This window comes from Diachasmimorpha longicaudata, chromosome 18 (assembly GCF_034640455.1).
Source record: "Diachasmimorpha longicaudata isolate KC_UGA_2023 chromosome 18, iyDiaLong2, whole genome shotgun sequence".
In the NCBI taxonomy this organism is placed as follows: Eukaryota; Metazoa; Arthropoda; class Insecta; order Hymenoptera; family Braconidae; genus Diachasmimorpha; species Diachasmimorpha longicaudata.
In genome coordinates this window covers 3,605,514-3,632,772 of record NC_087242.1, presented here as the reverse complement: position 1 = coordinate 3,632,772, position 27,259 = coordinate 3,605,514, and the positions used below count along the sequence as shown (strand labels likewise).

Here is a 27,259-nt window from a genome sequence, read left to right as displayed (position 1 = left end):
ACTTCAATAGGCATGTGCATGTATATATATGAACTTTCAGCTACTCGAGAACAAAAGAAAAAAAAAAACGAGGAAACAGAACGCAAGCCGCGTGGCTCCAATGCTTTTGCATTCGCACAAGTTCAAAGTTTTGTGATGGCAACCGCGTGACGGTCAGTTGTCGTGGCAACGCTTTGTTGTGCTGTCGCAGCACGAAACTGCGGAATAACGTTGGAATCGGCATATGAAAAAGAGAGGTAAGAAAAAGATAACGGGAGGGGTAATAGCCAATGGGGTTGGCGAACAATCGAGCCAATTTTTGGGTATCTAGCCTAGGGGCTGCCCATCGATAGGGACCAATTATACAATTTACCGAAATTGGTGATAATTGTCATGGGAAGGTCAGGGAAATTGGGAGATTTCTGATCCCCAATTGTTACTGTCGACTGAAAAATTTCGTGGCCATTGGAAAATGTGATGAATACACTAATTCACTGAGGGACATGGATGCCAGGGGATGCAGCTCACACCTCGATATAACTGTTCAACACTTGTTGCTCCAATTACAGGAGTTGGTGTACTAGGACTCGACGTTGCCCTCCATTTCAGAAAAATAAATTGTGCAATTTGTCTGTTTTTTTTTCCGGGTAACTCAGTGACGAAGGGGTAAAATGAGATCGCTTTCTATTGATTATTGACCAGTTGTTGATGAACATACCGGAATCTAGGGAAGAGCAGAATTTTGATTATAAATTTTTGTAAAGAAAATTAACTACAACAACGAGTGCCAATTTTTCGGAGAAATTAATTGATAAGATACCGTAATTTGACCGATGCGAGAGAGAAAAAGGGGGTGAGACCAAAATAAACTCAGTGGAATTCTAATGAACGAGTGAGAAATGAATCAGAACTTCAATTTCGGTTTTCTAATCAGAGCTTCGCGTACAATCTCCTGCAAAATCCTTCACAAGTTCGAATTCCAGGATCTGGAGATATGTAATCACTTAGCGGTGGTATATAAGTCGTGTTTATTTTAGTCAGGACTTTCATTGGGGCCTGACGATGGGAAAGGAGATTAATAAAACAGATTTTCCGGCCGACGCTGTGCTCCGAATTTCATCAGACATCGAGACTGATCGGAGAAACTTGAAAGCAACTTTTTTCAATGGATTCATGGGATTATGAAGGTAATTGAAGACGGAGACGTGTTACTCCATTAGAATAATCACTGAGTTACCAACAACGATCATTATATTTTATTATCCCGTCGTGATCGCTGGTTTATGTGAATTTTTATTGATTATCGAGAAAGAATTGAGGGAATTTTCCAATTGAATCAGTAGCAATGGAAGTTGATTTCATTTCGCAATTTTTAACGACAAAATGTAGACAAAAAATAAAAACTGGCAGAAATTCATGTGCCATTTGACCTTTTTACATCTGGACAGCAATAAAAATTTTCACAACCGTAGAATTTATTTTTTCCTCGTACTATAAATTTTTCAAAAAACTTTTTCACCGCATATTAAACACTAAAAATGTCAGTATTTCATTCTCAACCAAATACTTTCGTCCAAATTCTCCTGGTAAATTCAAATTCTCTGTCCATCCTCGAGTCTAAACCCCTGGGGCTTTGAAATTCCTGGTAAATATCCCCAACTCCAGCCACAATCCCCATAATATTGATTAGCAGCATGATTTCGTAAAAAAGACAATCCCCCAAAGCTGAAGTCAATCCGCCACTGTTAATCCTCCTCGTTAAATAGTTCTATCGGAATCAACATGAGTGGAAACTCCAGGGCGAATGGTCTGTGCGTTATCAGTTCGATAACGCGTCAAACGACAGCGTCGAATAGCGTCGTTTACCACACGTACATCAGACGGGGGGAGAACCCCTGGCAGGGGCTCCAAAGCTATGACCGAGAGAATACGAATAAGAGACCAAACTAACCTCCCCGTTGAGCTTCCCTCACCCCTGTACACGCTCCGTACTGCATTCAATAAAATAACACGAAAATTTCTCAATCATAAACTTCGAAGTTCGTTTTCACTTCAACATGGTGGATAACGAGTTTACCAATCAATTACTGGAAAATAGGGTTTGAGCAAGCGTCAATAGAGTATGAATGTCTGTACCACGCGCACGGAAGAGGGCTAGAGAGAACTAACCCCTCGGGGAAGGGGAGAAGAGGAGGAGATGGAAGTATTTTCCAGTTTTGACCGATTTATTCGCCATGTTTTTCCCCGTGATTATCGGCGATATCGAGTGTTATGAGGTGATTTTATTGTGATTACTTACTCGAATGAGATGATTGATGAAGAACTGGAGTTTACTGGATCAATCCTCAGTCACAAAAATACCGAAAAAACTGGGGGAACAGCAATCACGTCGCAATGGCGCACCGCTAAATGCGTTGGAAAGCCTATGGTCACGGTAAAGTCATCTAGCGGCGACGCCATGAACTGAGGATTTTTCTGGTGGGGGATTGGCGGATGGCGACCAATCAGGGGTGACGGGTGGTATGAGCGGGAAATGGGGCGCCACTTGACAGGTTGTTGAGTGTTTAAGAGGTTATCTGGATCTCTGGAGCATCTGGATACAGATAAATAGGACTGGAGGGTCGAAGGGAGTCAGGGCTAATCCGCCGACAGGAGGTGCAATAAAATATCTGATTATCTGGCTCGCTGTAGGGACCTGGGGCTCTTCATCGGTTTGAATTGTTATTCAGAATCTCAAAATTGATTTTTTTTGTTTAGAGGTTGATATAAGATGGGGATGGGAGTTGTGTAAATAATAAAGACTGATTCGTTATATATCTGAAGTATAAATTATCGCAGTCATTAATGGGACTTCACGGAAGTCATGTAGTTACATAAATATTATGTATTGTCAATAAATGTGTGAATCGAGAGCACTTGGTAATTAATTATCGCCAATCAGTTGTTCCTCGAGTTCATCCACGTACTTCTGGACTTTGTCTCTCGTTTTCTCCAGTCTCATGACACTGTCCGCACCAATTTTCATTGACTTCCGAATTTTTTTATCGTGTGCGAGGATCTTCTCTCGTTTTCTCGTGAGGACGTTCACGAGGTGATTGTTCTCGTTCTCCAGATCGTCCACTAGTTCCGTCAATCTCTCGGTTTCCTCGTCCATTTTGGCGACGTCGAACGTTCGCAGGTGAAGGGGGACATCTCCAGGCGGTCTCCTGTGCAGAAAAAAGTTTTTTTAAAACAGAAGCTCAATTTTTTAAATAAAAAAAGAGTAGTTGGTCTGAAGTAATTATCTTCTGATCGTCAACAATGTTCTCAACCTGGGGATGAATACGCACCAAGCAATTTCCTCAGGACTGTACGGTGTTTCCATCAAGAGCTGCTTGAGCTTCCCCAGGCCACTGGCCAAACTCTCTTCGGTCATCATTCCCTCCAACTCCTCGTTCATCCGGTCCCGAAGATCATTCTTAATCTTTTCGTGAAGCTTCTGAATGACGGAGTTGAATTTGGACTCTGGTAGCTTTGATCTGAGGTAACTTTGGCACTCCGCAAACTGCTTCTCACTGGAGAAAATTACCGAATGATTAATAAACCAGAGGAACAACTGAATTAAAATTAAAATTTATCCACGAGACGATTCTCTGGGTAATGGATATGGAGAGAAACTTTATCGGCTCCTTCAGAGAAATTCAAGCAATGCCTTCATAAACAACGGATCGAATTTCACACGAGCAAGATATCGAACGTGATTTTTACGTCGTCTCCTTCCTCCGGGTCTCGGTGAAGCGTTTCCTGAGAATATTCTCAATTTATGCGGGTCATTTCAGGGCATACTCAATCGTTCTGTTCGACACCTCGATGATGGCGTGCTCGCGGTCAGGCCGGGACAGGTGCAATTTGAAAATAAAGAAACACAAAGTTGCAAGTGTCTAGACCTGAGTAAGAACACAAATTTTTATTCCTCCAAAAATGGGGAATGATTTTTCGTTTAATTGGAGATGTCCAGGTGGAGATGCCCAGGTGTCTGATTGTTTAAAAATCGGTTAATTAATTCATATCCCTGCAGAACAATGTTCAGAGTTCCCTAAGTAAATATTCCCGAAAATATTCAGCAATTATTGACGGACAATGATGAGGCTCAATTTCACCAGTTCTCCTCCCCCAAAATGACCCGGATTATCCCAGCAATCCCTCAAGAAAATCATCCCCATTGTCCTATTTACCGTTGACTAGCTGCCGGCAGTGAACACGATTGTAAATCAATTGGACCCTGCGTGGGAAGGAGACGCTACGACTGCCTGAAAAAAAAAAATCACGCGGATATTGGATTTCCGGTCACCAAAGTAACGGATCAACATCGAAACCCGTTTGATAATCTTTCAATGTGAAATGAGAGGAGCCCGTAGTGAGCTAAATTAACCCTCAGCATCCTACCATCGACTATGAAAAACTGTTGCCGAATTTCCGATGCCAAAAAATCTCCAGGCGAGGCCCGCCTGGCAACGGAATTTCTTTGTTCCCGTGGATAGCGGTCGAAAGATTGTTGGGAAACGGATTCACGAAAAAAAGGTTTTTGCGTGTCCCTTACGAAGGCTTCGTGCACAATGGGCCGAAAACTTGACCGAGCGTTGCAGAGGACGTTGTGGAGTGGTGGAAGAAAAAAATGATAAAGGGACTGGGAATTTTGGTGGAGCGTGAACGAACGCACACAGACGACACAAAGAGACGACTAAATAGAAAGCACGTAAACAAAGAAATGGTTTATTCAGGCTGGCGTCGTCTCCGGGTTAACGAGGAAGCCACGAAATACCTGGGGGATGATGATCGTGAACGAGGTGGGAGGACAATTGTGTGAATGATGCGATTGTCGGTGGTGTGTTGCATTTATCGAGGATATTTCATTGTCAAATGGAGATTATGTAGTGGTGCTTACCTCACAGAGTCGCCGATGCTCTCGAAAATGCTGGAAAGAGCTGCTCGTAGGGGCAACGTGTTGTCGGGCTTCTGTTCGACGATTTGTGACTTCTCCGCCATGGCGATTGTCTTGAAATGCTGGTCCAACCGACTGTTTTTGGGACTTGTTGAGGTGACGATTGGGGGAATGGAGGGGAGGGGACACCGGCGGATTCTTTGTTGTTACGGAATTGGGGTTGTAACACGCTCTCGCAGGAGTTGCACAGCGGACGTGTGTGGACGGTTTGTAACGGTCTCTCGACAGTCTCGTGGCGCCCGAAATTGTGGAGGCCCCAACGTACTCAACCGATGAGGAGTGACAAAGAGAAAAACTGACTAATGTAGATGATTATACATCGTTAGTAGACGATTGTACATATATTAATTTTGTTTGTAGCCCCGTGGTTAATTAATAATGATCACTCCCCGATTCGAATGATTATCACCAGTGGCGCCTCACACCACCGGGGGTAGTACTATCATGGACATCAGCCTTTGCTTTACTCCATATTTTTTAGCAAGCGTCAGCAATTAGCAATTTCCCGTATAACCTCTGGGCGAGTTGTGTGATGATTCGTAGCAATGAGTACAAAAAAGTTTGTGAAGGGGGTAAATAACTTGGATTTTTCTCTGATGAAGTGAGTCGAGGGGACGGGGTTATGAGACCTCGTCGTAGTGACACAGCTTCGTTATCTAGTTCAGTCTACACGACGATGATTCTTTGGTGATGAGACAGTGATATCAAGGGAATGTCGTGCTATAAACCCTCGGCGAAGGCACTTCCTTACTGGATTTGTGCTGGATTGAGGATTGTTCTAACACTTTTACCCCAGACTGGATATATCCATCCTGACGAGTTTTTCCAGTCTGTCGAGGTGATTGCAGGGGATCGTTTCGACATATCTGTCAATAAACCCTGGGAGTTCAACACAACGTTTCCCATCCGCTCATCCCTGATTCCCCAAGTAATCATCGGGGTGCCCTACACAATCCTGAACATCCTCGCCCCCTACTTCTCGCACTACTTCCAGATCTCTCTGAGAACCCCCTACCTCCTGGTGGTGCTCCCCAGACTTGTCATCTGCGCCCTGTCCTTCGTCACCGATTATTCACTCTACAAGATATGCTGCATCTACAGCCAGAATTACCGAGTGAGGCTCGTCATCTACGCGAGCTCCTTCGTCATGATGACCTACGCCACTCGCACCTTCTCCAACAGCATCGAGCTGATCCTCAACTCCATTCTGATTTATTACGTCTCCAGGTAAGCAGTTGATTCCAAATATTTTCGATAAACAAACAAATAAATGAGCAAATGAATAAATTAATTCTTCTGTCGTGTACCAGGTGCATGGCATGTTCAGAGAAGATTGTTCTCCAGAGCGATCACTTCAAAGAACGATACGATAAGGCCCCAACGATCGTCGAGAGAGTCAAGTACTATAAATTACGAGCATCGCTTCCATCCCATTCCCTCAATCACTGCCTCATCCTAGCGGGTGTCACCGTCCTGGGTATCTTCAATCGACCAACATTCATTGCTTTTGCATTTCCACCGATAGCCTTCTGGCTCCAGCGAGGACTCGGCTCCAGGAGCGTTGGCTTCCTGGATTTTCACGTACGAATAATCACGTTTATTTGTTGTGGAATACCCACAGCTGTCGTTGGCATCCTCGCTGACAGCTTCTACTTTGGGTACCTGACTCTCGGCGAGATCATGAAGCTCGAGGTGGGGATGGATAATTTACTGGTTACCCCCTTGAATTTCTTGAGGTACAACTCGGCGACGGAGAACCTGGAGAAGCACGGAATTCACGGGAGATACCACCATTTTCTAGTCAACGTTCCCCTGCTGTTTAATGTCCTGGGGGTCATTGGATTGATCTCCTTCGGGAGAATGATCAATAGGTGAGTCTTGGAGAGTCTCCATTAGCCACATTCAAATTGACGATCACTATCTCCACCTGTTTCAGTGCGTCGAAACGTCACTGGCTGGAGCTCCCTCGCATTCAGAGCATCGAGAGTCTGATGATCGCCTGCTTCATAGTCCCAATCGCACTTCTCTCGATTTTCCCTCACCAAGAGCCTCGATTCATCATTCCAGTGCTGCTGCCTCTGGTGTTCCTCCACGGGGGCTCCCTAGGGAACGGCAAGAGCCCAACAACAGTCGCCCCCAGCAACAGCCACGACCCAACTCACATCTACACGAAAAAATCCCCGAGGATAATTCGATGGCAGGTGATCTGGTGGCTCACCAACATGTTCCTGACGTTATTCTACGGATTTTTGCACCAAGGGGGTGTTCTACCCCTAGCGAAGCACATGTATCACGAGCTGAAGGCCAAACCAGAGCTCACCCACGTTCATTTATTCACGTCCTTCACTTATCCACTGCCCACAGCTCTTCTCCATCTCAAGAACACGAATAAAATTTACACCAGCAGTACCAAACATCGGTACCAACTCAAACAGGATTTTTTCTTGTACGAAGAGGGCAGCAAGGATATATCAGAGGTCTACACAAACATTCAGAGGACATTGAAAGAGTGTGAGAAGAAATTTCACAATCAGAAAATACCCTACAGACTCTACTATGCAATGCCTGTTAATTTATTTCCCGAATTTATGGAGCACATTTTGATGAATGGCACGAGGAATCTGAGTTATCAAACGACGAATGTCTTTTATCCACACATTTCCACTGAAAAGTTACCAATTTTCACATTTAATTTAGATTGTTTTCTTGTGGAGAGCATGAGTTTGTGTCTCAATCATTTGACAACGAATTTTTCCAACGATTTATTCCAGTTAATTGATAGTTTTGGATTATTATTGCTGAGAATTGAAGTGCCTGATAATGCTGGATATATCTCCTAGGGGATTGTTGATACCCCAAGTGCTTGGGTGAATAAATCGAAAGCTTTTTTCATGTTACTTAAGCCTTTATTTTGTGAAAAAAGTAGCTCCTCGCAGTTATCAAGCGCAATCGTTTTTACTTATTGAATAATTAGCTTTACGTTGTTGTTGTTTGTTATGATATTTTTACAGATTTAAGCAGACGAGGTGATGGGTTTTGGAATCGTCAGACGAACATCGTCTTACGATCAATCACCCCCCTAAATAATAGCCTAGTCTATAGATTTTTTTATACAAGTGTTATGACTCCAGTGAATTCTCCAGTGTTCGCACTCCTCGGCTTATTTAATCCCTAAAAATATTTAAACTGTTTTAAACTCTATTATTCCGCTCATGTGAACACGGAAAAAATTCACCCACATCCTAAACCCCCCCAGTCACCTCCAAAGGCTCCAAAAAAAATTCACAACCTCGTCAATTCAAGTGAATCTCATTGTACGTCCACACCAACTCCTCCCCAAACTTGTTCAGATGCACAATATTCCTCGCTGGATACAACTTAGGATTATCGAGATAAGCCTCGCACTCGTAGCACCAGACAGACAGATCCGTGAAGCTCAAGGCAATGGGATGCTCCAGGCATAATCCATGAAAGAGAGCGTGCTCATTGACACTCCTGGCACAGTGTGACGTGTAGCAAATGAGACAAATCCAGTTCTCTTCGACGCTACTGCAGTCCACGCACGGACTCGTTATGTCAATACCACTGGAAGGCACCTCCTGAACAGAATCCAGATGAGGGCAGTCCTTCAAGGGAATAGTGGCAAACATTTCGCCGTCGTTGAGGGCCCGTAAATTCTCTGAGAGAAACTCCTGTAGAGTTTTACCACTGCCAGCTCCAGCCCCTTGACTCCCACTAGCTCCACCAGCTCCACTAGATCCACCAGCTCCACTACTTCCACTTCCCCCAGGATTCGAGCTCCCCCCGGGCTTTTCCCCTGGATTGACACAGCCCCTGAGGGAACCCGTCGTATTTCTCAGGGTCATCCTCTCGACATTCCCCTCCAAATCCTCCATTTTCATTCCCTTTTCAGTCTTAAACTGCTCGTCTGCTATTTTCTGCTCATAACCTGGGGTTTCAGCCTCACCTCCAAGGCTCGAGACCTCGGGAAGGACGTTCTCCTTTGGCAGGGCTGCTTGGAAGACTAAATTCGGCCAGAATGTCTTCTGTATCTTGAGAACATTCTTAATACTAGTAATTGCACTTGAACATGGGACAGGGAGGGGCCGCAGGGGTGGTAGGGGGTCGTTGAGAAGTGCCTTTGTGCACATTGTCATGGCGTAGGCAATGGAGTTGACGTTGTAGCCACCTTCGAGGGCCAGGATCAGTCGACCGTTGGCTAGGGATGACAGCCAGTGGGTGAAAAGACCGTAGGCCTCCGGGGAGACTGTGTAGTGACCCAGGGGATCACCCACGCAGGCGTCGAAACCGGCGGAGATGAGGACAAGCTCGGGATTGTACTGGTAGGCGATTGGCAGGATTATCTGCTGGAAAGCCGCCACGTACTCGGAGTCACCCATCTTCCGACGGTTCCAAGGGATGTTGACGTTGAAACCTTTACCTCTGCCTGTCCCCACCACGTCGTAATTAGCCTCCTTCGAGCTCGGAAAAAACGCCCCGTTGTCGTAACGATGAACAGATATGTAGAGAATCTTCGGATCATCCTCGAGAATAGACTGCGTTCCATTTCCATGATGAACGTCCCAATCGACAATCAGAACTCGTTTCAATCCGTGAAACTCAGTTGCATATTTAGCAGCAACCGAAATATTATTGAAGATGCAGAAGCCACAGGCTCCGTCCTCACCAGCATGATGACCCGGGGGTCGCACCACTGCCACTCCAGACTGGCTTTCTCCATTTACAACACTGTCCACCACCCTCAGCAATGATCCTGCTGCCACACTGGCACTTGTCCACGTCTCTTTGTGGAGATATACAGAGTCAAGGTCACGAGACTGGTGTGTCAGCTCTGATGGCTTCGAGTCAGCCATCTTCTGGATTTTACGAATGTGCTCTTTGGTGTGAACTAGGAGGAGCTCCTCCTCTGTGGCTGCTCTTCCTTCTAAAATATGACATCTTTCGATCAATCCATAGGCCTCATGCATCGAAAATATCTCAGAGATCCTCTTGGGTGTCTCGGGATGGCTGTCCTCAGCATAATTGAAGTGCCTCAACATCCTGTCGTCGTACACAAGGCAGACCCTGTGCGGAGCTTTGCTCAGACTAGTCATCTGCTTCAGCAGAACTAGTCGGTTATGAATTTCGTTCAATTGACTTTCACTCTGAACTGGATAACAGTTACGAGTCTGATAGACATCTGGCTTTGTTTCCTCCCCATTGTAGATGACCTTGGGAAGGTGTTTGACGATGTCATCGCTCGCTGATCCGGCGGTGTAGGTGTCCTGGTACTGGTAGCAGCCCCAATATGGCTTGTGGGTGTAGATGACGTTGAGGATTGTTTCGGTTATTGATGGGGATGGGGGGTCGAGAATCGATATCGTGGGACAGGGATCTCCCAGGAGAGCTCGTAGGGTCAAGGCTGCTGACTCTGACAGGGACTCGAGACAGTAGCCACCCTCGAGAACAACAGCAACTTTACCGTTGGCCAGGCCCAGCAATGGTGACAGAAGGTGAGGATAAAATGCTGGGGTAATCTCCATCTCACCCTCAGGGCAGCCGAAGGCTGCGTCATAACCAGCTGAGACCACCACTAGATCCGGTTGATATTCATAAGCCATTGGCAGAAGCACTTGCTGGAATATCGCCAGATAATCAGCATTTGTCATTCCAGTTTTATTCAAAGGAACATTGAAATTGTGTCCAATCCCAGCCCCTGCACCGACGTAATGGTAATCGGACTCCCTCAGGTTAGGCCAGAAGGATCCATTCTCATAACGATGGATTGAGAAGTACACGACCCTCGGGTCGTTGTAGAACATCTGCTGGGTCGCCTGGCCATGATGGACGTCCCAATCCACGATGAGGATCCTCTTAGCCAGGCCCTCTGCCAGCATCTTCTCCGAGGCAATGGCGACGTTGTTGAAGAAACAGTAGCCACAGTATTCGGATTTCATTGCGTGATGACCTGGGGGCCTTATTATCGCCATTCCATTCTGCACTTCACCTCGGCAGATGCTCTCCAAGAGGTTTATCGTCGAGCCAGTGGCCAGGAGAGATAATTTGTACGTCGACTGCAAGAAAGAAGGAGTTGAGTGATTTTTTTAAACGCCGATTTTTTCTGGTTGAAATATTTATTTGATGTTACCACTCACCGGATGTACGTAGATAGCGTCGTACTTGGAGGAGATTTTCTCCAATCGTTCAGCGTCCCGACAGCCCTCAGTGGCCTTGAGAATGTCGATCTGCTCGACCGAGTGCTTCAGGAGAACCTCGTCGATTCTCGCAAGCCTGGGCTCGATGAACTTGCACCTGTCGATGAGCCCCAGCTCCTGACACCTCCCCAACACCCTCGTGAACCTGTCTGGAGACTCTGGGTATTTGTCGTCCCACAGGCAACGGTGCTCGGCCATTGACTGATCGTAAACCACACCTGTTGGCCCTCGAGTCATGTTTTTAGCGTCGATGGCTATTTGGTAGATGTCACGGACGTAACAGTTGTCTGAGGACTTCTGGTTTTTTCGTTTCTTCGCTGCCTCACGTTTTGCTACGATTATCGCCTGGGATGGCCTCACCTAGAACGGATTACGATTTCTTCATCGAGAGGGTCTTGAAGACCGAGGGAAAGGGCTCTGTTAATGCGAGGGTTATCGAGGGAAATTTTTTTTCGTCACCAGAGTATACTGACAATGTTCCTGAGGTCAATGAATATTTAACTGAAGTGCAACAAAGAAGCTCGTGGAATTGATAAAATTATCAGCTATTTTTGTCTCGTGTTGACATCTCGCAGCATCTCGTTATCTTATCGCAGTTATTAGTATCGACGAGACAGATATAATCGATTCCCCCGGTGCTTCCGGGTTCGTAATTGCTCGGATGTTCGGGGAAATTCATCCCCAGCTGGATATATTTTCCATTAAAAAAATATCTACGATCGAGTTCTCACATTTGATGCGAAAAATTTCCCATGATTTATTGTAAGGAATTGGATTCTAACATGAAAATGAATGAATACGAAATTTACTTTGGCCAATCTCGATGATCTCTTGCTCTCGTTGCTTCTGAGTCCCTGTTTGGTCGACATCGTTTCGTGAATCTCTTTCCTCGAATTCTCAATGACTTTTATCAGGTGTATCTCACTCTCAGCCAACTGTCTCACAGCGTTGAAGAAGTTGTTTCTCGGCTCGGGATTTGACTGATGATTTGTGAAAAAATATTGTGAAGGTGCATGATCAATGATGATGACAATGTAAATAATTAAACAGATAATGGAAAACATAAGGATTTTATTCAGGGAAAGTGCACGCAATTAAAGGAAAATTGAAACTATTTGTTTCTTTTATCTTTCGATAACAATTAAATTGTTCGATTACAGAAGGAGAAAAGAATTTCACCGGAGAAAAAAGTGGACAAAGTTTGTTGATTTTTTAATTGACAGTAGGTCAATTTTTTATTGATTCCATTCGATAAAAAAACATAGAAATGATTGATTTTCCCTGAGATGTTTAATTGCAAAAACTCACGTCAATTCTTGTGAATTTTATTTGTCCTGGCACTTGACAACTGAAGCAATTCCCTCGGAATTCCCAGTTTCATGGGAATATTGAGTAACAAAATGTGTGGGCGTTGGAAAAGGCAAGACCGACCGAATATGGAAAGCGGTAAAACTCAGTTGAGTGCATCGTCACGTAATCTTCAAGATCATGAACGATATCCCCAGTAACTTTCATCGAATAAAGTTATGAAAATAAAATTACTTCTCACCATTTCTGTAGAATTTGTAACCCTCAAATCTCAAACGGTCCTCTCCTTCGCTGGATGACCTTGCACTAAGGGGTTTATGGGCGATTCAAGGGGTAGACAGTAATGAATTACCCGTGACGCAAGAGAATTACTCATTGCCTTCAGTTCAAGAAACTTGTTGTGTTTTGGATTCTGGCAAACAATCGCAACGAAAGGCTCGTCAACGGGACCACAACACAGTAAAGGCTGTTTTTCACGAATTTGGAGGTTAGGATTTCATGTGTGAACTGGGCTTATTGATTTTTGAAGTCAACAATAGTCAACATTTCCACTTTTGAAGAACTTTTTGATAATTCTTGAATTATTGTGTAGTAGTTTTTATCCAGATACATTTACTTTTTTAATTTCCACTCTGACAAAGAAATATATAATAAAATGGATGAAAAATAAAACAAGACGTCAATTTTCCTAAATTTATTGGTTACTATTCTGTGAAGTCTTCAACATTTCTTTAACATGTGATGGAATTTTTGCTTTTCTCCTCTTCCGCACTTTTCCAGATGTTTTCGTGTTATTCACCGAAGTCTTCTTCTGCTTCTTCTTGCAGCTGAGGGGGTTGGGTCCCCCTTTTCTCTTCTTCTTTTTCATTTTTGTTTCCTCTTCGGTGGCGAGGCCTGAGCTCTGTTTCAGCTCCGCCAAGGTCTCTCTCTGGTGAACGTTCAGATCAACTTTATCGAGCTGATGCTGTGCCTCGTTCTTGCTGGCCTGGGATGGGGGATCCAGTGTGGGGACCTTTCCATGGAGATAAAGCAGGGGGACCCCCGCCCTATTCCGAACCTTCTCTTGAAGATCTCGGTCTTGTGTTGCTATTATGTATCTGTTGAAAGGTTCATTGTCATTGATTATCATTCCATGTACTCAGGACTAATTTGCTTTCTTTTTTTACTTATTACAAAGTCATTGGGAATGACAAATGTAGTACGAAATTTTTTTCTCGAGTCCTGAAAGGAAGACTCTCTCACCTGGACGGATTATTATTTTTTATCATAGACCTCAGGCACTTGGAGCCAGTCGTTGGATGCTTCTCGTGGCTGCACTTGTGCACAGCAAATTTCTTAGCAATTAGCATGGCCCCATATGTCTGGGGCCCCAAACTCTCGGTCTCCATGATGACACATGGGGTCGTCAGGAGTTTCGTTTCTTGTTGAAAATACTTTGGCAATTGATCTTGAATATCAACTTTTTCCTGAAACCGTGATAACAAAATCACTGCATAATCACTCATGTCATGGGTAATTATTAAGTGAAGACAGACGAGTGCATGTGTTTTTGGGATTTAATCATTCGTCCACTCACCTTAAGAGCAGCAAAACAAAACGTTCCATCAATCAGCACTTGAAATGGCGTCCGAAATTTATAATTGTTGACGTAGAAGTTCAGGTACTTGTGCACTTTTTTATGCCTGGTGATTTTCATTTTTGATTATTCACTTTAATTGTCTGAACCCTCGCAACAATCATCAGGGGCTTGAAGCCCGACTGTTTTGGTTTGAGGTTATGAGAGTCACTAACTTCAATTGTAATCAAGTGGACACACCAGTACTCTACTGTACCGACCATTCAAAAATTAAATTACTCAAATACTTTTTCGCGAATTACCTGCAGTTTTCCATCAAATTTATTAATAAAATATTCTCTTGAATTATCAAAATGATTTTGTTAATTACAACAGACATAAGAATAACAAAGTAAACCAACTAGTGCCCCCTCTAGCGCACTCCCCCCCAGGAAATAAAAAACAAATAAATTTCTCAAAAATTTCAAAAGTGTTTATTTCACTTTTTCATGTACATTGCATTGAAATAATTACAGTATTCATTGATATTGAATATATATCTTAGTTGGGGGACACTGATCTCCCCTCTATCCACATTACCAAAGCCCAATGGGGCCCGATGAGCTACGTAACGAATGAACAATTGCATCGCAATATTGTATTCACGTACAATATAATTATACAGTCCATCATCCCCTCAATGCCTCATCAGTTTACACCAATTGGATGCAATTCACATTGATTATCGCGAGTAGAGTGAAATTGGTTGAAGCATCGTATCAAATTGAATTCAATTTCATTTCAATAAATCCATCTTTATAGCACCATACGATAATAAGTCCAATAATAAATTTCATTCATAAATCATCGTCACCAGTGCAGTCTCACCCGAAGCAGCAATCATCAAATAATAATAATAATAATAATAAGCAATTTCATAAACAATTCATTCCCATTTTTCACATCATCTCACACGTTTCTCCCAGTCTTCCCATCAAAATACCACAGCTCATGGATCACACTACGTTATCAAGTGCACTATTTAGGCGATTTGTTGATATTCATGTGTATCATATTTGCATATTTATTTGTTGTTATATTTTCAATAATTCGTACCGAATGAATAGCTATGTGTAAAAGCTCAGACTGGAAATGTCAATTAAAATTTAAACTCTGATAATTTTTTCGAGCTCTGTTTTACAATTTATCAATTTCAAGAAATTAAAGGGTCATAATTGTTCACCATAATTATTTATGTTGAACTGAAAATTGCCGGAGGTATTTCATGTTAAATGGACAGGTGATTGGACCTGTCGCAAATTTTCGAGAGGATCAGGGTCGCCCGGTCGATTTAACGTGGAATAACTAATATTTTTTTGTCTCTAGCCTTTTCCTGTATTTTAATGTGTACTTTTTAATCTCGTACTTTTCATCAGATCTGCTATTTTCGTCACATGAATCTATCTTATAACTTATAACTTTATCACAGAGTTACATACGGTACAATTTCCTTACTCCTAAATGAATAATTCAAACGAATTTAAATACTCAGTTGTTAATGAAAAAGAAACTGTAAATGAAGCGTGAAAAATTTAGCAATTAAAGTACATTGTTGTGACCTACATTTTGCGATATTTCAACGGAAAAAAAAAGTCTTTAAATAAAAAGTGTAGCCATGAAAAAAAAAATGCTAAATCATATATGACTGTGCAACGCCAAAAACGCGGATTTTTATCAAAAAATGTTTTTATCTCTCTTCCGACACGCTGATAAATTACGACTATCATAAAATCACATTTCCCACCTTCTAGCATCAACTTAAAAAGAAGAATACCCCAAGGTCATTTCTTATTTGCATGAAAATGATTTTGAGAAACATTCACATCCAATTTTAATGATTGAAACAATCATTGACCATAAAAAATGACTAGGACATGTACAATGGACCCACTGAATTATTGTTAACTTGCCATGGTAGGATTTTTTAAATAATTTTACACCATAGAGATGTGGAGTGACTACTATTCGCACATCAAGTCGCATGATCAACCGGAAATTCATTTTCAGAAATGAAAAATCTGAAATTTAATACCAGGGAGGCACACGTACAAAAAATTTCACAAAAAACCTCACGAATTCGCTGAAAAGTTGAAGAAATTTGGCAAAAAGTCGATGGCATTCAGTTTTCCTGGAGAATCTTCGTGGCTCGAATTATTCAATTATTTATCTGGACAAGAAAAGTAGAACGAGACAAATCAAAGTAAAAGAAAAAAAATGAGAGAGAACACAGCAAAGGATTGATTCCCTATTTGTATGGCTTTGCGATAAAGTCGTTGCAACTGACGTTTGAAAAATGATCTTAAGTCCCGTGCACTTGTAGAGAATCTTAAGTTACATTATGACATCCGTGATTATTACGACCACGAATACCCGGGGGGACTGAACTGTGGATCCCTCGTCCCCAGGAATCGCTAACAGAGATGAATAAAATGTTCGAGAAAATTCACTAGGTTTTTCGGTAAATATTTTTCGTGTGACAGCCCCTTAATGAATGCAAATTTTCCACATAATTTCGTAAGCAACGATAAACACCTAGTTAATCATGATAATGAGGTTAGTGCGTCACACGATGTTTCCATCTCATCTTCCTTCTTAATTCTGCTTACGAACATAATCTACTAAAACGTAACGAACATAAATATATTCTTGAAAATATCAACGATAAATTTATGCATATGCGAATGATTTAGTCTCATTTTAGGCTTCAGCGTCATATTATCACTATATTCGTCTCACCATTAACTTTATTCAATAGAATATCAATTTAGTGGCCTCTCTCTAGTGGTCTAGCGGGCCAGCCTGCTTTATTGTCAATTATTATTCAATTTTATCCAGACATTTCTAGTAAATAGTGCCATTAGGTACGAGAAAATTTCATGGAAAAGAGCTAACGAATTTCCTGGAAAATTTTATTTGAATTTTATTAGCTTTTGACATTCAATAATGTCTTGACATAAACAAACATAAATAAAAATGATCTATTTTTCATATGAACGAGTAAATTATTGACCGAAGCACTCGAATTGTTGAACTAAACTACAAAATTATTAGAATTTTTCCTCTTCAATGAAATTATTTCGTCCAGATTTTTTTTATTAAAAAAATTTAACGGTTAATTCGTTTCATTTTTTATGTTGAAAAAATAGAGCTAAATTTCTATCTCTTGAGCTTTCGATGGAAACTCACTCAAGGACACATTTCAAGACAGGAAAATAGGGATTCCCCCACTCGCCTGCTCTAATTTTCTGTGGTTGGCCCCTAGAGAGACTCCACTCTCAAAAGCTTATCGTCTGATTTCCAATCGTTCCATTTACAGTTTTTGACATAATGTATCTCGACATATATTCGTTATTAATTTTTGCACAGCATTTGATTTTCTTTTTTTTCGTTACAGTAATATTTAGATTAAACTGGAAAGCGACATGTTCATCACGATTGACAGGGATCATTGTTCAGTGACAAGGTCTTCGATCACCATCTACAATGCTAATATATGTATATTCGATACATGTCGGAAAGAATACTTCCGACACAGATGCAACTGCATCAAGTCCAGGCAAACGACAGATTATTTCCAGAGAGATTGACCTTTAAGTCCCAAATTCAGCGATTTTTCGTGAACAGTATGACAAGAGCAGTTCCCCGAATACTTCAACTCGTTCCTAACGTCCCTAACATTCCAAAGATCTCCAAAAATCCTTCACTCCAAGATGATCTCCAACCCCTTCCCCAAACCCCATCATCTCCATTATCCCCACGTACATGTAATTCAATGAGAGCCGCCCTAATCTGTCCTGTCGTTCATCAATTCATCGCCAACAATTCTAAGATGTTCAGAAGTACTTTCCTCTTCGTCTCAAGGTTTGCATCAACTGTTATGTTACGTTTTGTGTTCTGAAAATATGCAACTCACGTGTCCAGAAGGTATTCATCCCAAGATGGCCAGCAGTCCACTTCGATCCAATCCTCTCATCTCCGTTTTCATCGACATTACCCTACCAGCCCACGGAGGGATCTGGACATGATCGGGTCACCGTGCACGGATTCACCTCTGTCACAGAATTTCCTGGTGTGGAGGTCCTTCGGATGTCGATAGGCTTTGAGCCACATAACGGCGGACGGCCCAAAACCCCATGATTATTTCACGATAGATTGCGCTGATCCTCGGACGTGTCGTCGTTCTTCCTCAAGGATCTCTTGAGCTTATCAACGAGACGATTGTGAAATTTATTCAGTGAATTTGAACTGCCTGTTTTGGGAGGTGATGAGCCGGTGCTCTTGCTCGGGCTCTGGAGTGAACTCTGGGATGCACGTGAGGAGGTCCTTGAGAAGTGGCGCGAGGACATGGGAACAGAACGATGAGCTGGGGATGTGAGGAAGTCTGAGCCGGGAGAGGTGGATAACGATGGCCCTTCGGATTTTGAACACTCCGATACCTAGTGAACAATAAAATATTTAGTTGTCAGGGGCGTTAGTGGGATTAACGGGACTGATCGATTGATCAATCGACGAGGGAATGTTTATTCAGGTCTTCACATCCTCTCTCCCTTCGGGGAAGAATTTCTCCCTTAAACTACTGAAGAGGATCGGATTTCCCTATCGACTAATATTAATTAACAACGGGATAGGGGAATTGGACACAGGGAATGGTATGTAAATTGTTTGTTTATTAAATAAAATTCTAATAAACCTCCAAAGAATTTTTATAAAGTTGGAATAGGAATTGAAGAGTATTTGGTGAGAAGAGTAGAGGTTTTCTAGAGATTTTCCAGACATGTGTTAACGGGAGTGTTGCGTCAGCCTTCTCCGAAGCTTATTGAGGTGACCAGTTCAGCAATAATTTGTGATACATAGGAATTCGTCAACAATCGGGTTCGGAGCTACTGAAAGTCGAGAGGAAAAGCGACTGCTGACAGCAATCACATCTTCACTTATAAATTTTTCATTTTCACGCGCCAAAATGCAATAAATTTATGAAAATCTTCATTTTTAAAACGCCAATGAAATTAATTTCGAACTCTATTATTGTCTATTTTGGTATTTAGAATTAATTTTAATTAAATATCACTTCAACTGTTGTTGAATTTTTCTGTATGACCTATTCACATCAGAATTTTTTTTTCCAAATAAATTAATTAAGAAATCTTTAAAAAAATATCTCAGACGAATAAGTTGTCCAAAAACATCGAAATTTGTCGCCTCTTTCCATTCATAATTTTGCTGTCAGGGAAAAGAAAGTTCAAACGACCAAAAACTTCGAAAACTAGTAAAAACCCGATGACATTTTGTACCGAAATCGCTATCTTTTTCTATTAATTTTTTTATCAGTTATTTTATCGTTTCATTCATATCCTCCTCCCTCTTTCACTCACAATATTTCTGCGCATGTGGCCTCTGATTCACGACGATTACAATTTCATTTGATAAAATAAAACCTAAAATTCCTTTTACCCATACGTACAACCATTCATCATTCTCATTATGTGACCGTTATTTAGATCACGTGACTAATTCCCAATCCATGTTAACTTTCTATGTCATGATGAGCTGGCGCCAGACAAGCCAAGAATGAAACCTTGCGAGAATCTGTTTGTCTTTTATTTATTTTTAATTTTCTCTGTTTTTCCGCTCTATTTTTCATCTCCTTATAATGAGAAGATCAAACGATAAAAAATCAGAAAATCCATCCGAGGGAATTTTACATTCATTACATTTGTAAATTAAATCACCCGGAGCAATTAAATCTATAAAAAAATTTCCCATTGAAAAATCGCCACCCTTAAAATAACTAAACGAATAAATAAACAAATAAATTACGAAAATAGTTGACTATTTAAAATACAATCGAAATTCTCTCCTTCATGTACGGAATCCATCTAAAGTCATGTTTCTCTAGTATTGCGTAATCACGTCGTTCTACGTCATAAATGTAAAAACATCCAAAGTATTATTACCGAGACTCGAGCGACACGCAAATCTTCTCCAATTGCTTTTTTGCTCACCGCACGACAATTCAATTGAAAAAAAAAATAATAATAAAAAAATTACGTATTTGATTTCCCTGTGCAACGAGCACTGACTACAAACGCGCAAATAACAACGTACGCCGTTCAATGGAGAGTGCGAAAAGAGAGGGGAAAGGGGTAAGGGGGGTGGTGGTAAGGAGAGGAGGGGAAATTCGATAATGGACGTTGCCATGAAGTTGAAGTGAGCGCAACATTCGTCAGTGAAGAGTGAACATGCAGTTTGAAGAATCTTCACGGTTCGAATAATCTCACGAGTAATTTTCCCTTCACGCGCCGATGGTTTTCCTCGTCGCAAGGGATAGGCAGAAGATCGTCATTTGATTTTCGTGGAAATTTTCAGGCAAATTTTCTGTTTTAATTTAAGTTCATATTTTTTATTACTATCAATTGGTATTAATTTTATTTATTATTTTTAGTATTTTTTTTTTTTTATGATTTTTTTCATCTGTTTGACACTAGTGTCACCGATAGTGCACCAGCATTTATATGGAAACTGTCTTAAACCTTAAGGATCATTCTCGATATTTCTATTTTGATTGTCAGTTATGGAAAAAAATAATCGGGCAATCGACAGCTGCAGTTAACGCGACGGTTGATGAAGAGGGATTTTAACGCAGGGTAAACAAGTGGATAAAGTATTTTTGTCGCTGCTGCCACGTTCAGACTGTCAAAAAGTGTCTTTTTACCGCAGCTGTACGAAAAGTTCGTACTTTGCTGCCTGATGAGGGAAAGCAATATGAGCACTGCTCACCGCAGGGGTGTGACATGCCATCACTCCCAGGGCCGTAATATACTGTGGGGTTCTTGAGGTGTAATATACTTTTTTTCACACGCCATGAAAAATTATTTTCGCCCGGACGACTGCAATTTTCCTCCTCGATGTTCACTCGCTTCTGACAATCGCCATTTGCCAATGGTGTAATGATAAAAAAGACCACACACGTGAATCGACACATACGTACACACAATACATCGTGACGTGACACCCATGTGCACACACGTCATTATATGCACACCCATGTGCACATAGACGTCATTATATGCTCGTACATGTGCACATACACGTCATTACATGCTCACACATGTGCACACACATGTGAAATGCACATTATGACCTGCACACACATGTGAAATACACGTTATGACCTGCACACACATGTGATATCCACGTTATGACCTGCACACACATGTAATATCCACGTTATGACCTGCACACACATGTGTATGTGTGTGTACACATGCATAAATTATCTATTTCGTACATGTGGCAGTAAAACAGTTCGTCCTGGCAAAAAAAAAATAGGAAAGACACCTTAAATGTCCCCGATCAATTCCCCCATCCGAACGGAAAAAAACCCACCGATCCTTCCCCATCTTGCCCCATACATTCATTACCCTGACTCACCTTTCGACTTCGACAGGCCTGGGGATTAGAACACTCCGACGAGCGTCTGCTACGGTTAGTTTTGTAAATATCCCACTCATTTTTAACAACAGGCATCATAAACGCCATCTCGACAGACAATCCTGGCACTCCTCTTCACCGGTCCTCTATTTATTCTCGAAAACTGCAAGTCCGTTGATATTTATATTTATTATCAATCCCTCGTACTCTCCTCACCGATGTTGTTTCACCGCTAGTGTTATATCTGTCGTGTGACTCCGTGTTTGTAGTTAACTGATGGACATCTACGTCGTTTCCTTTTTTTTTTCTTCTTCTCGCAGTCGTCGACTGGACGTTGATGCACTTTCTCGTTTTCACTTGTTCAACTGTTTAGCACTTTTGTTTTTGCCACTTGTTCGCGTCCGTTGGTGGTACAAACAATGAAATTTGTATCGATGGATACTCTGTGCGTTGGTAATCTGCTTTTTCGACGTGACTTTTTTTTCGGTTTGTTAAGTACGAACTTGTCAGCTGCCAGTTTCAGAGTGACTACGCGAGGCGGCGTGCGACTGTGAATTCCGCGAGCGGTACGGCGGGGTGGGGGGGGGGGAGAATTAGTGGTGGCGGGAGGGGAACGAGGTGGGGCGGGTTCTCGTGTGATTGGAGGAGGACGAGGCGGGTTCACTACGTCATACTATTGCCATTGATTTTCCAATGTTGATACACACCGGTGACATGACGTTTTGCAATTTTTTTTTTCGCTTTCTGAGGGAAAAATAAATTAGAAGATGCACTTGATAATTTCGGAGGTAATTTAGAAAAGAGGAGGTGATTTCTAGGGGCCCATTGGGCCTTAATGGGCTGTAGATAATCTTGATGGAATTCGATGATTGAAACTGGAGATTTTCGAATAGAATTTCCACCGATTGAAATTTCCCAATTTTTTTGTTTTGAGTTTTTTATTAATTTGGGCCCGACAGGGTGGGGAGGCCCTATCCCAATGGAATTCCAGTTTTCTATAGAATTTATTCTGTACATGTGTTTGAATTGAATTCCCTCGGGCGGATTTTTTTGTGGTGATGTAATTGATCATTAATTAGAAACGTTAATTCTTCAGGAAAAAAATTGAAAAACGAATTTGATGATTTTATATTACGAGAGGAGCAGGGGATTCCGTAGGGCCCAATGTTTTGCGCCTCATGGGGCCCTAATGGTCTACAGAAAAATTCAGTGGAATTCGGCCGTTAGAGCTGTGGATTTCCCCCAGGAATTTCCTCCATTTAAATTCTCCTATTTTTTTGTAATAAAATTTACCAAAACTTTGGGCCCAATAATAATCGTACTGAATTCCCTCCGTCCGAATTTGGCGGATGCAATTGATAATTTAGTAGTAATGTTGATCCTGATGAGAGAAATCAATTGACTTATTTTTTCGCAGCGATAAAAAACATCTAAAAATTCACGTCTATGATTTTCTAACTTGTCTAAGTAATTTGTTAACCACACGGAAGACTGAAAATAGACTAGTCCTGGTGTACTGTTCCACTGAATAATTCACATCCTCCGGAGGTGGTGCGACGAATTTTACGGTGTCTGTATCTGTATCTTTGATATTTATATCAAGGCTTTTCATGCACTAGATCGAACCCGGAGTCAATAGGGTCAATGAAATAGACCAGAACTATTCAGAAAACAGAGCGCTCATGTCGTGATGTAAATAATAATCCAGACGATTGTTTATAGTCTGTCTCATCCAGAAAATTCCTTACGATAATTTTCTATAGCCAATTATTTATGGTCTACATTCTATAGCCAATAATTTACGGATAACTTTCAATAGATAATTTATCGATGGACCATTTTTTGGGAGTATTTTCACAAAAACAAGTGCATCCACGTGCTGACAAAAAAATTAATTAAAAATCAATAGAAATTCAATAGAATTCTCTCGTAAATTTGAGGCATTTCAGGTTCTAAATTCATTTGAATATTTTCAGCTCTATAACGACCACAAAATTACAATTAAATAGGCAATTTAAATTTGACTTCGAAAAAAATGCCAGAAGAGTGCCGCAAGGTGCGGTTTCCGTCGATTGAACGAACGAGGGGGAGGGAGGGTATCAACGCATATGCATCTTAAGGCCGACTCAACACAGTCCTGTTCCACTAGCTCCGGCTCAACCGCTTCAAACGCTCACCGTCCGCGACGATTCGTCTCGATTCACTAGTCAACATACTCTAGTTTTTTAAATTGAAGATATAAAAAAAGAAGAAACTCCGCTGGTCAACTGTGAAATCGTGAAACTTCCACGGAATTTGAAATAGTTATAGTGCGACTTTTGCGCGCGTAGAAGTGACAACTGTTGTCTTCGATAAAATTTATTAGAATATTTGAAAATTATGGTGTTTGATCCGATGACCAGCGAACAGAGAACGGAATTCTTCCGGCAGAACTATGGAACACATCTGCCAGGGTAAATAAATCATAAATAATTAATTAGTTAATTATTTGATTGATTCGTTGAGAGAAATAATTTAATTTACCGAAAAGTATTTGAGCGACTCGCGAATGTCGAGGTAATTTTGTATAATGTTACATAATTATTGACAATGTTTTGGTTAATGTAAATAAATAATTTGTTGTCTGGCAGTTGACTTATCTCTGGATTTTTGGTGGGTTCTGATTGACCCTGAACCCAGTTTACAACTGAATTATTTAATAAATAGATCATAAATTCGGGGGAAATAAAAAATTGTTTGTTAATTGTTCCCGGATATTTTCAATGCCAATGTCAATCCGGGAGTGGAAAAAAATATTATTTGTGTTAAAATAAACAAATAAATGGGGACATAAAAATTCCCCGGTAGATATTGATCTGATGTTTATTTTTAGCGAAAATCCACTGATTTTGTGGGACAATTGGTGGGGTAAATTGACAGGGAAATACCGAATCTTCATCAAATTCAATATCACGTAAATAATTGACACTGGGGGTACGGATACTGGTGAAGGGGTTGTACCAGCCCAGTACCAGGCAACTGGTTATACACATATAACACAAATGTTCAACTACACTCAATGTTCAGCTTCACATCACGCACAGGAGAATTTTTATTTTTTCCCGGATTATTTTTCCCTCGTGAATTTGAACGAGCCACTACTTTAGGGAATATCGATTAAATGATATCCGACTTGAAATCAATAGATTTCGATTTTTCAATGGGATCGAACCCATCGGAATTTTTCCCTCCAGATTATCCAGATATCCCCACAACATGGGGTTCGTCAAGGAACTGAAAAATTCGGCAAAATAATATTCTGCACGTGATCACATTTTTTTTTTTGCCAAAAATTGTCTCATGTAGTTCTGTTCTTCAATGATTTATCATTTTTTTATGTCTGCCAGGTGCTATATATTTTTTTCATCAACTTATTCCGTTTCACAGATACACGGGACACTGTCCGACTCTGAAATTTCGAGTTGGCAAGCGATTTGGCGCGAATACCCAGGAGATTATGGAGGTCAGTGCGGAAAATATCGCAGACTTTTAGTAGAATAAACACATGAGAAATAATATTTTTAAAAATATTCTACTAATATTTTTAGAAATATTTCAACGATATATTTAATCGTAAGAAAAAAGTCTAACAATTATATCTCGCGCGGTCTAAAATAATGTATTTTATCACTAGTCCGAAAAGTAGAATTTTACGCACCCGCCGCGTAACGCTCTTTTCAATGAATCGCTCTCATGACGTACTGAACTGTATTATTTGACTCGTAATTTTTTTAAATAAAAATGAAGATTTGACATCACTAGCCCTTTTCATAACAAGGCAATGAAAAATACATTTTTCTCCGATATTGGTGAGAAAAGCAATGAAATTGTGATTTTCTTCACGATTCATTACGATGAAATAAAAAAATAATTCTCGCCCCATTATGGACTACTGAAGTAATTGATATTTAATTTGTGTCCTCGGTCACTAATGACGTACAGAAATATTGATGACGAACTAATGTTATCTGATCGTTCCCATAACGCGCTAATAATGAAGACAGATAAGAAAATTTGATGTTAGAAACAGCCACATCACTAGTGAAGTACTAACCCGAGATCACTTCCTTCATCTCATTCCGGTTTTTCATCAATATCTCGAAATCTAAGCGAAATTATCGATTTTTTATAATAACAATTATTGTAGTACTCGATTCGCTTCATAAAAAAGGTCCTGACCAAAATTTAATTATCTCCCTTAGACTCCGAGTTATTCATCAAAAACTGCCCAATTAAACTGAATAGATACATTATTCTGATTGATAAATAAAAAATTGTCATAACAGCGGCGTTTTTCCAAAATAAATTCCACTCCACTTCATTTCAGGAACTCCTGCAGAAACAGGTCTTGAAGAGTGGTCCCTATCGGCCAAATTCTAGCCGAGATCCCGTGGTCCTGCTCGACAGGGAGAAACGCACTAGGAGAACTCACAGGAACGACAGATCGCTACATAAACCACCACCGTTTATCCTGGGATACACCGGCTACATCCCCGGATTCAATAAAAAATACGGTCTCTCCTTCATGCGCGCCGTCGAAGAGGGTGGCAAGGAGTGGCGCGAAACGCAGAATAAACTTCGCATCAAGGGAGATGCAATGCGGGCGCACGTGGAGCGAACAAATCCGAGGAATTTGGCGTCTCGAGTCAGGACTGATAATGTCAGTGTTGAAATTAATCATGGGAATCAGCAGAATCCACCGTATTTCGGTAAGAATTCACTCGATGATTTTTTTCAAGAAGAGAAATTGGGCTCTGCCCACTTGACTTGAATCTACTGCTGCGTATGTGAACTCTTCTGAACCAGCACATACCTGAAGGGTCTATTTTAATTAATGATTTCAGCCCTTCCTAAGTAGATTAGCTATCGCTTTTCCACTTTCAAATTAATTTGAACAAAAACTTTGAAAGGTTTTTTGGAAGTGGATTTTTTTTACCTTTTAGAGACAATTAAAAAATGTTATAATGATCGAAAAAATTATTAAAAAATCTGGAGTGTCGTTGGAGGTTGATTGATTACATAAAAAATCGCGGATCAAATTGGAGAGGTCGAGGTCACGGGCTGATCGACTTGGAATGGAATGGAATGCCTCATGAACTGTTGCGTTCTTCGACAAATTACCTCAATCTACTTTTAAATCCTCTGTAAATAACTTTTAAATGGAGTCATTATATTTTCTAAGCCAGGGTTGCCAAGTTCCTGTCGTCTCCTAAGATTCTCTTAATTTTTCCGAGAATAGGGTAAATCATAGGAAAACCATAATGAGATAATAAAAACGTCGTTTAAAAAACGTCAGACATTTACGTTATCGGATTCATTCGAGTGATCCTGACTGCATAAAATCACTAAGACTTAACAAAGAAACCGTCGTCTGAGCACTCTGCTACTATTTGACATCCCACACATCCACCGGCGGCAAAAAAAAATCCCTCGACAACTCAATTTAATTATTTTTGTAGGAAATCAGGTCTCTCCGGAGAGTCCCCCGATAGTGGGATACACAGGGCACATACCAGGTGCCCGAAGTGAGGTTGCACTGTCCCGAAGATACGCCCAAGCTGCCCGGAAGGGCCTCGAGCTCCTGCAGCACGAGCGAGAGAGCAGATGCAGCCGAGTAACAGAGTCAAAGACTGTCCGCAGGGTGTTGGAGACAGTCTACATCGACGACACAGGCCACACAAAGGCATAAAC

At 41.2% G+C, this 27,259-nt stretch overlaps 5 protein-coding genes and 1 long non-coding RNA gene across 13 annotated transcripts; 3 read left to right on the top strand and 3 right to left on the bottom strand.

Annotated features, from left to right (window-relative positions):
- The first annotated feature begins 286 nt into the window (after positions 1-286).
- LOC135170955 (uncharacterized) lies at positions 287-2,889 on the top strand. The gene is made up of 2 exons (XR_010300459.1): positions 287-1,166; positions 1,746-2,889. It is a non-coding gene; the product is annotated as an uncharacterized LOC135170955 (long non-coding RNA).
- On the bottom strand, positions 2,785-5,166 carry LOC135170942 (uncharacterized). The gene is made up of 3 exons (XM_064137168.1): positions 4,904-5,166; positions 3,309-3,533; positions 2,785-3,185 (listed from the first exon to the last, which is right to left on the bottom strand). The coding sequence occupies exons 1-3, from the start codon at positions 5,002-5,004 to the stop codon at positions 2,903-2,905; spliced, it is 609 nt and encodes a 202-aa protein (XP_063993238.1). The 5' UTR covers positions 5,005-5,166; the 3' UTR covers positions 2,785-2,902.
- Positions 2,969-22,116, bottom strand: LOC135170900 (histone deacetylase 6). 5 transcript variants are annotated; one of them, XM_064137070.1, is made up of 5 exons: positions 12,725-13,082; positions 11,985-12,155; positions 11,116-11,535; positions 8,221-11,034; positions 2,969-2,978 (listed from the first exon to the last, which is right to left on the bottom strand). In XM_064137070.1, exons 1-4 carry the CDS (start codon positions 12,725-12,727, stop codon positions 8,254-8,256), a joined length of 3,375 nt encoding a protein of 1,124 aa, XP_063993140.1. In that variant the 5' UTR covers positions 12,728-13,082; the 3' UTR covers positions 2,969-2,978; positions 8,221-8,253. The 5 variants fall into 5 exon arrangements, with proteins under 5 accessions (XP_063993140.1, XP_063993139.1, XP_063993142.1 ...); XM_064137069.1 differs by lacking the exon at positions 2,969-2,978 and having other exon boundaries at positions 7,845-11,034; positions 12,725-13,080; XM_064137072.1 differs by lacking the exons at positions 2,969-2,978; positions 12,725-13,082 and adding an exon at positions 12,484-12,642 and having other exon boundaries at positions 7,845-11,034.
- On the top strand, positions 5,338-7,857 carry Pig-z (Phosphatidylinositol glycan anchor biosynthesis class Z). Its single transcript, XM_064137096.1, has 3 exons — positions 5,338-6,187; positions 6,271-6,831; positions 6,897-7,857. Exons 1-3 carry the CDS (start codon positions 5,673-5,675, stop codon positions 7,798-7,800), a joined length of 1,980 nt encoding a protein of 659 aa, XP_063993166.1. The 5' UTR covers positions 5,338-5,672; the 3' UTR covers positions 7,801-7,857.
- Positions 13,168-14,278, bottom strand: LOC135170940 (rRNA-processing protein UTP23 homolog). The gene is made up of 3 exons (XM_064137163.1): positions 14,060-14,278; positions 13,726-13,949; positions 13,168-13,580 (listed from the first exon to the last, which is right to left on the bottom strand). Exons 1-3 carry the CDS (start codon positions 14,177-14,179, stop codon positions 13,178-13,180), a joined length of 747 nt encoding a protein of 248 aa, XP_063993233.1. The 5' UTR covers positions 14,180-14,278; the 3' UTR covers positions 13,168-13,177.
- On the top strand, positions 20,326-27,257 carry LOC135170938 (ciliary microtubule inner protein 2B-like). 4 transcript variants are annotated; one of them, XM_064137160.1, is made up of 5 exons: positions 20,330-20,464; positions 23,506-23,982; positions 24,956-25,031; positions 25,896-26,277; positions 27,028-27,257. In XM_064137160.1, the coding sequence occupies exons 2-5, from the start codon at positions 23,909-23,911 to the stop codon at positions 27,255-27,257; spliced, it is 762 nt and encodes a 253-aa protein (XP_063993230.1). In that variant the 5' UTR covers positions 20,330-20,464; positions 23,506-23,908. The 4 variants fall into 4 exon arrangements, with proteins under 4 accessions (XP_063993232.1, XP_063993230.1, XP_063993229.1 ...); XM_064137161.1 differs by lacking the exon at positions 20,330-20,464 and adding an exon at positions 22,155-22,317; XM_064137162.1 differs by lacking the exon at positions 23,506-23,982 and having other exon boundaries at positions 20,326-20,464.
- Positions 27,258-27,259: the final 2 nt, after the last annotated feature.

Coding starts and splice junctions, on each gene's coding strand:
- LOC135170942 (XM_064137168.1), bottom strand. CDS start 5,004: ATGGCGGAGAAGTCACAAATCGTCGAACAGAAGCCCGACAACACGTTG. Junction 3,534..4,903: donor AGCATCGGCGACTCTGTGAG/GTAAGCACCACT, acceptor AATTTTCTCCAG/TGAGAAGCAGTTTGCGGAGT. Junction 3,186..3,308: donor AGTCCTGAGGAAATTGCTTG/GTGCGTATTCAT, acceptor TTTTCTGCACAG/GAGACCGCCTGGAGATGTCC.
- LOC135170938 (XM_064137160.1), top strand. CDS start 23,909: ATGGTGTTTGATCCGATGACCAGCGAACAGAGAACGGAATTCTTCCGG. Junction 23,983..24,955: donor TATGGAACACATCTGCCAGG/GTAAATAAATCA, acceptor TCCGTTTCACAG/ATACACGGGACACTGTCCGA. Junction 25,032..25,895: donor ATACCCAGGAGATTATGGAG/GTCAGTGCGGAA, acceptor ACTTCATTTCAG/GAACTCCTGCAGAAACAGGT.
- Pig-z (XM_064137096.1), top strand. CDS start 5,673: ATGTCGTGCTATAAACCCTCGGCGAAGGCACTTCCTTACTGGATTTGT. Junction 6,188..6,270: donor CTGATTTATTACGTCTCCAG/GTAAGCAGTTGA, acceptor GTCGTGTACCAG/GTGCATGGCATGTTCAGAGA. Junction 6,832..6,896: donor TTCGGGAGAATGATCAATAG/GTGAGTCTTGGA, acceptor CACCTGTTTCAG/TGCGTCGAAACGTCACTGGC.
- LOC135170900 (XM_064137070.1), bottom strand. Junction 11,536..11,984: donor GATCATCGAGATTGGCCAAA/GTAAATTTCGTA, acceptor AATCCGTTCTAG/GTGAGGCCATCCCAGGCGAT. Junction 11,035..11,115: donor ACGCTATCTACGTACATCCG/GTGAGTGGTAAC, acceptor TCTTTCTTGCAG/TCGACGTACAAATTATCTCT.
- LOC135170940 (XM_064137163.1), bottom strand. CDS start 14,179: ATGAAAATCACCAGGCATAAAAAAGTGCACAAGTACCTGAACTTCTAC. Junction 13,950..14,059: donor TTTGTTTTGCTGCTCTTAAG/GTGAGTGGACGA, acceptor TCACGGTTTCAG/GAAAAAGTTGATATTCAAGA. Junction 13,581..13,725: donor AAAAATAATAATCCGTCCAG/GTGAGAGAGTCT, acceptor ACCTTTCAACAG/ATACATAATAGCAACACAAG.